Raw genomic sequence first — 13,178 nt, forward strand, 5'->3', positions numbered from 1 at the left:
CACACACACTCTGACACACACACACACACACACTCTGACACACACACACTCTGACACACACACACACACTCTGACACACACACACTCTGACACACACACACACACACACTCTGACACACACACACACACTCTGACACACACACACACACACACACACACACACACACACACACATACAGTCTTTCTCTTTTCTCTCTCTCTCCCTCTCCCTCTCTCCCTCTACCCTGGTCTTCAGGGAGCGGGGGCCTCACCGTCCCATCCCCCTTCCCCTGGGTCTGGTTACACAGCCTTTCGAGTTAAACAAACTTGCAGCCAGAGGGCTGGCGGCGATCGCGAGCTCCTAGGCTCGGGGCTTTGCATTTATTCATTTATATTCCACAGCCCCCAGGGCGGGCCGCCGCCTGGACCCCGGGGCCTTGGCGGGGATCCGCACGCGCCCCCCGCGTGTTCCCCGCGTCCCGCACGTCCGCCCGCCAGTCCCCCAAGGCCGGCACGTGCTGCGCTCGCCAGCCCCGCTCGCCCAGGGGGCGGAGAGGGCGGAGGGGGCGAAGGGGGCGGAGGCCCCGGCTCCCCTCCGCACCCCCCGCTCGGCCGGGAGGAGGAGCAGCAGCGGCGGGAGGCGGTAGAGGCGGGAGGCGGCAGCCGCCTGGCCCAGGGAGCTCCGCGGAGAGAGCGCTGCAGCGCCCGGGCGCCCCGTGACACTCTGCGGCCGCGCGGGGGGGAGGCGGGGAGCGGCTCGGCCGCCTGGGATGTTCCCGGGCGCTTCCTGACTGGCTGGCAGCGCGCTCGCGGCCCGGCTCGTTCCCCGGCCCCGGCCCCGGCCCCGGCCCCTCGCTCGCTGGCTCTGCATCGGCCAAGCCGCGGTGGAGGCGCGCGAAGGGGGGCGGAGGAGAGGTGGACACGGCCCCGGGGGATGAGCTGATTGCGGGTAAATAACCCGCCGACGGGGCCCCGGGAAGCCGCGAGGATCCGCATTTCACAGAATAGCCGCCCTGCCCTTGGATTCGCGACCATGTACGTAGCGCGCTGCGGTCCCTGCTATTGTCTCGACCCCGCCGCGGGTCGCGCACCTCGGGGGCCGGGAGGGGGCCAGTGTCCATCCTCGCTGCGCCCTGCCCTCGTACTTCCTGACCACGTGCCTCTTTTTTTTCTTTTCTTTTCTCTTTTCTTTCTTTCTTTCTTTTTTTTTTCTTTTTCCTCTCCTGCTTTTTCTGCCTTGCAGGTCCATCCACATCGTGGCACTGGGGAACGAGGGAGACGCGTTCCACCAGGACAACCGGCCGTCGGGGCTCATCCGCACTTACCTGGGGAGAAGCCCGCTGGTCTCCGGGGACGAGAGCAGCTTGTTGCTCAACGCGAGCAGCACGGTCGCTCGGCCAGTGTTCACGGAATATCAGGCCAGCGCCTTTGGGAATGTCAAGCTGGTAGTGCACGACTGTCCCGTCTGGGTAAGGGGCGGCAACTGCTAGGGGCTAGGGCAGACGGAGTTTTTTTTTTTTTTTTCCTTTCATTTTCTTTTCTTCTTTTTCCCCACACCCCTTTCATGAATATGGAACGTGCAGGTAACCTGGGGCAGAGTTTTCAAACACTTTTGGGGGTGGGGTGGGGGAAGTCTTTGGTCCTTTGTTCTACTTATTGGACAGTGGGCAGCACAGTCAAAGAACACATTTGGAAGGGGTTGGGGGTGGGGAATATTTAAAAAAAAAGATTGTGAATGCAGAATACTATTTCTACACTTAATGACTGTGTTGGCCTATGGTAGACAGCTGACAGTTGAATGTGCCAACACCAAGGGACAGAGTCACTGAGTTTCACCAGGAGAGCAGTGTCTTTTTTTTCTTTTTCTGTTACCCTGTGGGTGATAGTGTAATATTAGTGCTCTAAAAATAAAGCTCTCTGAAAACTCAGCACAGACTAAAATATACTTCCCTGGGGCAGTTCATAAATAGGACCCCTGGAAAGGAGAGGAAGGGGAATCAGGGACTACAAATTAATTTGAATTAATTCACTTATAGCACTGTCTGCCTTTGAGACATTTTTAGCGATTTTTTTTAAAGTGAGGTACAATTGACATACAACATTAGTTTCAGGGGGTGGAACATAATTACTGAATGTTTGTATATATTTCAGAATGATCACACCATAAATTAAGTTCATGTTTCTAATTTGAATAATCCACACACTTTTGGTAAATTAGTCTTTTGTATAATTCTTAAAAATAGTATTACTAATGATGCTTGGACACTTCATAAGTCTAAACATTTAGTGATTGAAAAATTTATAGTGAAGTTGGTAAATTTTAGTGTGATTCTTGAGTTTGTGGTAAAAGGAGAAAGGAGTTTATTCCTTGACACAAACGTGTTTTTACAGAAGTTATCTTCTCATACTTTGTATAAAATACAAAGTATACTTGAATACTTTGTATTCCCCCTTTTTTATTTTCACTTAATTATAATTCAAAGTTTCTGTTTATTTACCAATATTGGAATTACAAGATTACATTTTGTAACAAGAAACTTTCGTGTCTGAAAAGAAGATACAAACTATCATTATGTTAGATTAAAAAATTAAATTGGGGCTATATGGAATTAGTACACCTTTGTAAAAAAAGCAAGAAAACATTTTTATATAGACTTCTGCACTGAAGGAATAGAACACTTGCCCACATAAATTTCCAGTTAAAGGAAAGTTACATCACTAGTCTAAAATCTAAAAAGCAACACATTTCAACAATAGGGATGCTATATACACCCGATCGATAGTGACAACGCTCCTCTGCAAAACATTGATAGAAAACTTCCTGGCCGGAGTCCATCTATGCAAGTGAAATGTTTCTTTTTGACTCTTTGATTATGAAAAGATCTTACAGTCTAAAATACTATTGCTTCTGCATGCAGCTGAACAAATGTCAAGTACACAGAGTAAATAAATGTAGAGAAAATAAACTAAACTGAATTAGGATGTTAGGATTACCTCCCTGATTTCTTTTCTTCTCTTTCTTTCTTTCTTTCTTTCTTTCTTTCTTTCTTTCTTTCTTTCTTTCTTTCTTTCTTTCTTTCGCTGTTAACTTTCTCTGTTAATTTAGCTAAAAGCAATGCTTGTGAGCCCTTGTGCTCCAGTAAGTCAGGTCTTTCAAATGGATTTAAATAAACATTCGCAGTCTGGACTTGTGCCATATACTGATTGTTATGTTTTGTTCTACTGATAACGTTTTGTTTGGTTAAACTCTGTCCCTGTTTAAGGCACTGAGTTTGTAACCAGGTGAAGTTGTTTGTTTTTTTTTTAAGAAGTCTATTAAAATAGTTTATTCATCTGTTTTGTATAGAGACATAAATTAAAAGGGAAGGGTTAGCAAGAGGGAGAGAGAGACAGACAGACAGGCAGAGAGAGTGCTGCAGTAATACTTAACCCCTCTTGAAACTTCTCCCCTGCAGGTGGTTACCAGGGGCTTGAGCCCTGGCCCTCCCCTGTAATGTATGTGCTCAAACAGGTGTACCATTACCCAGTCTCCCCCCCCCCCATATATATATTGGGAGTGGGGGCAAGAGAGAGCATGCAAGCAAGTGCAACAAAGAGAAAAAGAGTGAATGAGACTACAGCATCAAAGCTTCCTTGGGTGCATTGCTGTGGGAACCTTGGGACCTGCTTGAACCTGAAAGCAGCACACCTTCAGACCGAATTATTTCACCAGACCCTAGATGTAGTCTTCTCTTCTCTTTCTTTTCTCTCTCTCTCTCTCTTCTTTTTCTCTTCCTCCTCCTCCTCCTCCTTCTTCTTTTCCTTTTTTTGTTGCCTCCAGGTTTATCACTGGGGCTCAGTACCTGCACTACAGATCCACCACTTCTAGTGGCCATTTATTTTCCTTTTTTTTTATTGGATAGGACAGAGGGAAATTGAGAGAGGAGGGGGAGGCATAGAGGGGGAGAGAAATAGACACCTACAACCTTGCTTCGCTGCTTGTGAAGTGCCCCAGCTGCAGGTTGGGAGCTGGGCTTACCCCTGTGCTGCACTGCCCAGCCCCAGTGCGGTTTTCTAGGTCATGTTTTCCAGATACAGTGGAGTTGTTCTTTATAAAGGATTTTCCTTGCTTTGGTAAGTGAAAGTCCATCTAAGATACTGGAGTCAGTTGTATTTAGCAGCTGATATTTACATATGTACTGAACCAAAATATTATCTATAGCAGAACTGAGAGGGCACAGGTTTTGATATCAAGAGGACCTGATTCCAGAGGTTCACACTACTGTTTAGTGGTTATTTTCCTTGGTAAGTCACCTGTTTTCAGTTAGCCTTATTCTCCATGTCTATAATGTTGACAGTATAATCTCTGCCTCCAAGAGCTGGGCTGAAGAGTAAATGAGACATTACATGTAAAATTCTTAATATGGAGATTGATGTGTAGTAGGTACTGAGTCTGTGGTAGTTACTATAATAATGATGTGTTTCTTACCACTTAACTTGCCATGCATGACTTACACTAAGTAAGAGTAGTTTTCACCTACACGATTTATATAACTAGTTGGGCAGCAGTATTAGTACTTAATAGGACACTGTATTTGTAGCCCGACAATTAAGTAGAATGAAATTGTTTTGGTTTAAAAGAGAGAGGGAGGGAGGGAGGGAGGCAGAGAGAGAGAGAGAGAGACAGACAGACAGACAGACATGAGAGAGAGAGAGAGACAGACAGACAGAAAGACCGACAGACAGACATGAGTTCAGTTCTTCAAATGTGGCTTCAAGCCTTGTGTTGCATAACCACCTAGAGGAAATCCTGGAACTGATTTTGAAAGGGTGGGAGAATTTGATTTCCTTCATAGTTCTTGAAACCAGTGGAGCATTTTTCTCTTTGACATTTTTAAGAAGAAATGAGGTGTTTCGTTGGAGTTGGGATGATATAGTTGTGTTTATCTTCCCACGTTTTCTTTTGTGGCCCTATAGCCTTACTTTGGATGTTTGCCATATATGCTTGGCACTTTTTAAATAAATGTGTTTGTACTTCATTATATGTAGCTCACTATTAACTATGTCTCTCACACACTCCTTTGTGTGCGTGTAGTTACATTATGATTTCATTCCTAGATCTTTTCCTGTTTTCCAAAAAAATTTCCTTGTGCAAAGTTTGAAGTTATGATTATTGTTAAAATTAAAAATTACTTGTAGTTCACACATCATCAGCATCATAGTTTTAATGATGCCAATCCCAATTTTCTCATGAAATTTTAATTTAAAAATTTCATTTTTTTAATTTCTCAGCACACCTTTCCAGTAACTGGAACTTTAAACTACTTCAAATATGAAGAAAAGTTATTTTTGATTTGTGTGTCTTAGAGTTAAATGATTGCTTAATGCTAAACTACTTCAAATATGAAGAAAAGTTATTTTTGATTTGTGTGTCTTAGAGTTAAATGATTGCTTAATGCTAGTTCAGTTGTATTTAGGGTTTGTTATTTTTTTTTTGTAACTTTTTACCCCACTCACCTCACTTTCTCTTTTATATATATATATATTTCTATACCATGTTATACTTGTTTACTTTGAACTGCTATAACAGATACTGTTGAAATGTAATGGTTTTTGTGGTTTGGGATTTGAAAATTAGTGTGGAGTTCTGCTGGGAAGCTTTTAACTTTTTTTTTTTTGATCCACATCTCTATTTACTTTCCCCCCTTCTTAACTTCCTCTACAAAGTTCAAGGTCATTATATTTCATAGTTTGTCCTTTCTTTTTTTTTTGTTCTTAGAATCTTTCATAAAACTTTCTGTCCTTACAATAGTGTATTCATATCTAAGAATTCTGCAGTCGTTTTTTTTGGACACTTAAGTGTTTTTATAGGAAATGGGTGGACTGGGGGTAGTATAAGGAGTTGGGAGAGATTTTTTCCTAGAGCTTTGGAAGTACTGGTAAAAAAATTTTTTCTCTTTAAAGGAAAATTACTATATATATATATATATATATATATATATATATATATATATATATCTCCAGATTTTTCTATTATGGGATAAAAGTTGGGTCACATGGATCTCCATTTGCTGATTCAAACAGTATCTGCCCTGTTTTGTACTATTTTTCAAAATGCAAACTTTCAGAACTAAACAATGTTTGGACCTGCTAGCTACAGCAGTCTTATTTCTCATTATTAATGGATTTTTGGGAAGATTTATTGATTTAGGTGCAGGCATGTGAGAAAGAGAGAAGCAGCACTACTCTGGCATCTGTGCTCCCAGGAGCCATATTTACTAGTCCACGTATGCCAAATCCTGTGCTCTACCACTGAGCCATCTCTGCAGGTTACCCTACCTTTTATTTTTGTTATCTTAGTCTTAGCTTTGTTACACATTTGGAATATTAATATATGCCACAAGACTACATTAAATTCATCTAAGAGATTATGAATTGGACTTGCAGATGAAGGATTCTGAACTCAATCCTGGCATTGACATATACCAGAGTGATGCTGTAGTCTTCTTTCTCTCACTAGTAAATAAATAAAATCTAACAAAAAATTCAAAGAACACATATAAGGAAAAATAATAACAGTTACCTAGATCTGAGGAAGCTACTTAAGTATATTTAGCAGTGATATTAAGGCATATTTCACTACTCACATAACAACTTTGGAAAATTACTTAAAAAAATAAAGTGCTAAGTTTTTGTTATTTTTATTAGTGATTTAATGTTGATTTTACAAAATTATGAGATAACAGGGATATAATTCCACACTGGTTGCACCACTAGAGTTCTGTGTCCCTATTTCCTCCATTGGAAACAGCAGTAATTCTCCTAAGGTCACAGATGTGGGTTGACTATTATTTCTGTAACTATCTGTCCATATTGATATATATTTGCCCATTTTTTCCTATGGCCCTGCTATCCCCGCTACTACTTGTGAACGTCCTTCATTGTTCCCTCTCCTCTCTCCGAGTTTTTTTTTTTATATATTTATTTTATTTATTTATTCCCTTTTGTTACCCTTGTTGTTTTATTCTTGTAGTTATTATTGTTGTTGTCGTCGTTGTTGGATAGGACAGAGAGAAATAGAGAAAGGAGGGGAAGACAGAGAGGAGGAGAGAAAGATAGACACCTGCAGACCTGCTTCACCGCCTGTGAAGCTACTCCCCTGCAGGTGGGGAGCCGGGGTTCGAACCGGGATCCTTATGCCGGTCCTTGTGCTTTGCGCCACCTGCGCTTAACCCGCTGCGCTACAGCCCGACTCCCTTCTCTCCGAGTTTTGATGGAATTGGAGTTCAGAGCCTTTTGGTCATCTTACCCTAACATTTCTCCCCCTCTGGGAGTGTGGACCAAAATTCTTTATTGGGTGTGAAAAGTGGGAGTTCTGGCTTCTGTAATTGCTTTTCTGCTGGACATGGGTATTGGCTGGTTGATCCGTACCATCAACCTGTTTCTATCTTTCTCTAGTGAGGTAGGGCTCTGGAGAGGTAAGGTTCCAGGACACATCGGTGAGGTCTTTTGCCCAGGGAAATCAGGATGGAATCACAGTAGCATCTGCAACTTGGTGAGTGAAAGGCAGTAAGATATAAAGATATATAAAGTGTTTAATAAACAGGAACCAAAAAGTAGGAATAGAGCAGATGTGATTAGGGATCTTGGGACAGAAAGAAGCTAGGAAGTCTGTTTTAGGTATGTTTCAAGGAGCCCATGACTTTACTGATTTTTGCCCAAGCATGCTAGCTGTCATGCAGGTGGACTAGAAATATTGTCTGGGAAGTTGTAGTCAGAGTTAATAGAACTGGAAAGCTGGATTATGCCAGAGAGTAGCTCCCAACTTGAAGAAAGTATATGAATACAGTTTGTGTTTATCCCATTGATCTGACCCAGGGCCCATATATGTTCACATTTAGCACAGGGCCTGTGCAGTCTCTGAGTCCTTATCAGTTTGAGCAAAGCACTAAATTTTAAGAATAGGGTTCATGTTTTATTACTTTTTACTTCGTGTTTAAATACAAATATTAATTGTGGTCTGACGTGATATATTTCAGAACTGTGAAGTGTCATGCTAAATTTATTTATATAATCAGAACACATGAATTACAAATACATTCCTCATGATGTTAACACCATATGTATGTGTTACCATATGTTAACACCACAACTACAGTAGCTTTTTTTACGGGAGCATACTCGCCTTCCAAATATAAACACGCACATTTACTTAATTGGTACTTTCCAAAGATGTGTAAAATTAAATACTATATATGAATTTTGAAAATATGACTACACTGTATGGAACACCACAGACGTCACAGTACTTTGCAATTCAGAACAATTCTGCAGTGTCTAACTGGGTCACAGAATATCTTTTGAAGCTTTCTTATTCATACTGGTGCTCTTGCATCGAATGCAGTGTTAGGTTTTTAAAAATTGTCAGGTGATAAAAGTGTGGCATAATTGTGGCATAATTGTTAGAGTTTATTTTGAAGTACAAATAAAAAGATTGCATAGGCGCTCAGACATTCTTTAGATCTGTTTTTACCAACACATTAGTCTAGGCTAAATAAATAAGCTTCATATTTAAAAGCTAGTAGGTGGCAAATATTTTCTAATTTTACATTTTTACTTATTACATGTAGTTTTTTCAGGAACTATAGAAACTAAAGTGTATCAAAAATTAAATGTTTGATTTCTTGTTTGATTTGAAGACAAAGATTTCTCTTTGCATTTTAATTTAGGACATTTTTGACAGTGATTGGTACACCTCGCGGAATCTCATTGGAGGTGCTGACATTATTGTGATCAAATACAACGTAAATGACAAGTTTTCATTCCATGAAGTAAAGGACAATTATATTCCAGTGATAAAAAGAGCATTAAATTCAGTACCTGTAATCATTGCAGCTGTTGGCACCAGACAGAATGGTAAGCATTTCATTTTTTTATAATGAGACCACAAGTATGTACTTTACATAGAGCTAAGTTTATCAATGATTAATGAAGTGTTTTTTATATGAAATAATTGGGTTCAGATGCCAGCTGTTAATCTCGTCATCACTGGCATTGGTCATGACATCAAAGGGAAGTATTGCAGACTTCTGCTGTGAATCTGCTGGGTATAAGTATGTCTTCCAACTACTTTTTTTTTTAAAGATTTTTTTTATTCCCTTTTGTTACCCTTGTTGTTTTATTGTTGTAATTATTGTTGTTGTTATTGATGTTGTCGTTGTTGGATAGGACAGAGAGAAATGGAGAGAGGAGGGGAAGACAGAGAGAAAGACAGACACCTGCAGACCTGCTTCACCACTTGTGAAGCAACTCTCCTGCAGGTGGGGAGCCGGGAGCTTGAACCAGAATCCTTCTGCTGGTCCTTGTGCTTCGCACCATGTCGCGCGCTTAACCTGCTGCGCTACCACCTGGCTCCACCAACTACTTTTCTACACAACTGAGGGAAGACAGTAATTGTGTTCTTTTGATGTAGAAGAGACATCAGGTAGATGCTGAGTTCTGGGGGAAAAGTTAACAACCTTATAGGTCTATCCAGTTTTGAGCATCCATGGAGTAGTGTCTGTAGGTAGGTAGTTCTGAGTAAGCAGGATCCAACAATTAAGACCAACAATTAAGAAAACATCAGTATTCCATGGCTGATGGCTTCCTTTTAGTTTAGTCCATCCTATTAGTTGCTGTTATGCATATTATTGCAAATGTTTTAGAACTAACTTAGAATTCACTGAGATTAGGTGGTATTTTTTCTTTTTCTTTTTTTTTTTTTTTCTGCCTTCAGGGTTATTGCTGGTGCTTGGTGCTGGCACTAGGAATCCACCACTCCTGGGTTCATTTTTTTTTTTATTCTAGGACAGAAATAGAGAGAGGAGGGGACGATAGAGAGGGAGAATGAAAGATAGACACCTGCAGACCTGCTTCACCACTTATGAATCGTCATCCCCGTAGGTGAGGAGCTGAGGGTTTGAACCCAGATCCTTGTGCGTGACCTTGCACTTAGTATTATCTGTGCTTAACCAGGTGCACCACTGTCCAGCCCCTGTGCTTTATTGTTCTTAGAGGCGTTTCCTCAGTAAGCTCACTTTACATTATTTATTTACTCTGTTTTTTGAGCTGTAGCAAAGTAAAGGATGTAAAATTCACTAAATGTAGAATGAAGTGTGATGTGTGTTTACACATATATACACTTATGCAAACATCACGTAGATCAAGATAGAGAACATTTGCAGCACTCTGGAAGATTGTCTTAGGCTTCCCCCCTCCCTCCCGTCAATCATACCCCTCTTCAGAGGTACCCACTTACCTACTTCTAAGTTTGTACTTTTTTAAAAAAAAAAATTTATTTGTTGGATAGAGACACTCAGAATTTGAGAACAAAGGAGGAGGTAGAGAGGGAAAGAGACAGAGAGACACCTGCAGCCCTGTTTCACCCCTTTGTGAAGCTTTCCCCTGCAGGTGGGGCTGGGGGCTTGAACCTGGGTCCTTGTGCACTGTAGTGTGTACACTCAACCAGGTGCGCCACCACCAGCCCCCACTTAACTACTTCTAACAACACAGCTTAGTTTTTACCTGCTCCTGAACTACAATACTGTGGTTCATCCAGTATGTGCTTACCTGTCTTTTTTTTTTTTTTTTCCTCCAGGGTTATTGCTGGGCTGGATGCCTGCACCATGAATCCACCACTCCTGGAGGCCATTTTTCCCCCTTTTGTTGCCCTTGTTGTTATAGCCTCGTTGTGGTTATTATTATTATTGCCATTGTTGATGTTGGTCGTTGTTCGTTGTTGGATAGGACAGAGAGAAATGGAGGGTGGGGAGACAGAGGGGGAGAGAAAGACAGACACCTGCAGACCTGCTTCACTGCCTGTGAAGTGACTCCTCTGCAGGTGGGGAGCCCGGCGCTCGAAATGGGATCCTTACGCCGGTCCCTGCGCTCTGCGCTCTGCGCTCTGCGCCACCGCCCGACCCCCTACCTGCTATTTTTTACCACTGCATATAATTCGTTGTATAAATAAGCCACCACTTTATGTAACCGCGTTTCTCTTGAGGCTCATACTTAGGCTGTTACTTCGGAGCAGATTGTTGGGATCGTGGGGTAGGTGTATGTTTAGCGTTAGTAGATAAAACTAAATAGACTTGTTTTACTTCTCTGTCTTTCTTTTTATTGCTGCCTTTGATTCTTGAGTCATCCACACTTCCTCATGTCTCATTCATTCTTCAGTTTACTTCAGTCTGACAATAGTGTTGGCAGTTACACTGAGTTTGTTCTCACACAAGATTGCCAGTTACAAAGTCTAATACAGAATTAACAATAATTCTGTCCTTGAAATTACCTAGACACATTTCTCTCCACTTAATAAAGCCACATTTTTTCTTCCTACTTTCCCGTTGTTCTAATTGCATCATCTCGGACTCCCTACCTTTCCAACCTCATCCCCCTTGACCCTGCAGCATTTCTTGTAGGCTTCATCCCTTACTTTCACCTGAACCTGCTAACCAGCTAGCATCCCCTGTACAGACAGTGATGATTTGCCAATTGTGAAGCATCCTCCCCCCCTCTCCCGAGCAGCTGGGGAGTGGGGGCTGGAACCTGGGTCTTTGTGCATGGTACTATGTGCACTCAACCAGGTGTGTCACCACCCATCCCCCTTGATTTTAGTTTTTGTGTATCAAACCAGGGCCTTATGCATGTGTGATTTCACCACTCTGTGTTGATTTATTTTAATTAGCTGATTAGTCAATCAAGCGCACATGTTACAATGCACAAGGATAAGGGTTTAAACCCCTGGTCCCCTCCTGCAGGGGGAAAGCTTTACAAGTGGTGAAGCAGAGCTGCAGGTGTCTCTCTGACTCTCATCTTCTCAATTTCTGATTTTTTCTATCCAATAAATAAATAAAGATAATAAAAAATAATGAAATCAGTCAGTCAATTTACTAACACTGCTCATCTCTGGCTTATGGTGTTGCTGGGAGTTAAAACCTCTACTATTGGTTCTGTTGCATTACTTCTGGAACTCTCTTCCAAACTGCAACGCGCCTCCCTTTGAATTTACTTTTGATATTTTAAAGTAAGATTTATTAATTGGAGGGGGTTGAGGGAGAGAGATGCATATATGACACTAGGGATTGTACTTGGGATCTGATGCTTTGAGTCCAGCACTCTTGCCTCTGTTCCACCTCCCAGTCCTCAGGGTCTCTTTTTCATTCAGAATAAGAGATTGGGAGACATAGAACAAGAGAGACAGTAAGAGGAAGATGGGCCTCAACATCAGAGCGAGATAGACCTCAGCATTAATGGGTGGTGCTCCTTTATGGCACTAGAGTTCAAACCTGGGCCTTGAACATGGCAAGACACACACCTTTTCTGATCAGTTATCTCTAGCTCCAATTCAGTATTTTCAGTTAAGGCTTAAACTCTTTTGCTTTTTCTCTTCATCTTCAATGACATTTACAGCATAGTTAATAAATTATCTATTAGAGTAGCCTCCTCTTTGACCTTCTAAAAGGAAAGGTCCAGATTTGGCAAGACTTGAAACTAAACAGTCTGACAACCTGTTAAGGGGAAATAGCCCTTATAAAACCAGAGACACATATACGTACAGAGATGGATATTTATTTAGAATGAAAAAAAAAAAGGAATTCCAAATTCTAAAGAAATTGTGAGATCCCACAAGCATGTAAAACTGTTTTTATTATGTAACAGCTTGATACCTTTTTTTTAAACAGCCTTTCTTATATTTTTGGACCGTGTAATCTCTGATCACCTCTTCATAGAGGTCTCCTTTTGATATTTTCTGTAGAGAGAAGAATATTTTTCTTTGAGCAAGTTTTTTCACTCTCCAAGTCATTTCCGTACTGGGCACTATGGTTTCTGTTATGTTTGCCTTTCAGCTTTGTGTATGTATGTCATGATGGCAAGTAAATCTGCTCAGTGAGAGGCAGAAGCATTACAAACGTCACTTCCTGTGCTGGAACAGTTCTCAAGCACTTCGCTGTACAGGGAAGAGACTACAAACCACACAGAACAGCTCATTAAATCTAAATTTAAATTCTTTTTAGCAGGGCTGGAGAGATGACCGACTGCATAGGGCATGCGTCTTTCTGTGTGCACAGACCTGGCTTGAGCCCTGGAAACACATGGGAGGTGCAAAAACACTTAGAGGAAAAGCTCTAGTACTGTCCTCCCCACTTCTTTTGCCTGAGTGAAAAAAATAAGAGCAGAAGACT

At 41.6% G+C, this 13,178-nt stretch overlaps 1 protein-coding gene across 1 annotated transcript in view; it reads left to right on the forward strand.

Annotated features, from left to right (window-relative positions):
* Positions 1-412: 412 nt before the first annotated feature.
* Positions 413-13,178, forward strand: part of RHOBTB3 (Rho related BTB domain containing 3) — a 92,696-nt gene continuing 79,930 nt past the window's right edge. Inside the window, exons 1-3 of the mRNA XM_016191835.2 lie at positions 413-1,014; positions 1,223-1,448; positions 8,688-8,874. Coding sequence (XP_016047321.1) covers positions 1,013-1,014; positions 1,223-1,448; positions 8,688-8,874 — 415 coding nt within the window. The 5' untranslated portion in view covers positions 413-1,012. The remainder of the gene's footprint in view (positions 1,015-1,222; positions 1,449-8,687; positions 8,875-13,178) is intronic.

This window comes from Erinaceus europaeus, chromosome 11 (assembly GCF_950295315.1).
Source record: "Erinaceus europaeus chromosome 11, mEriEur2.1, whole genome shotgun sequence".
NCBI classification, from domain to species: domain Eukaryota; kingdom Metazoa; phylum Chordata; class Mammalia; order Eulipotyphla; family Erinaceidae; genus Erinaceus; species Erinaceus europaeus.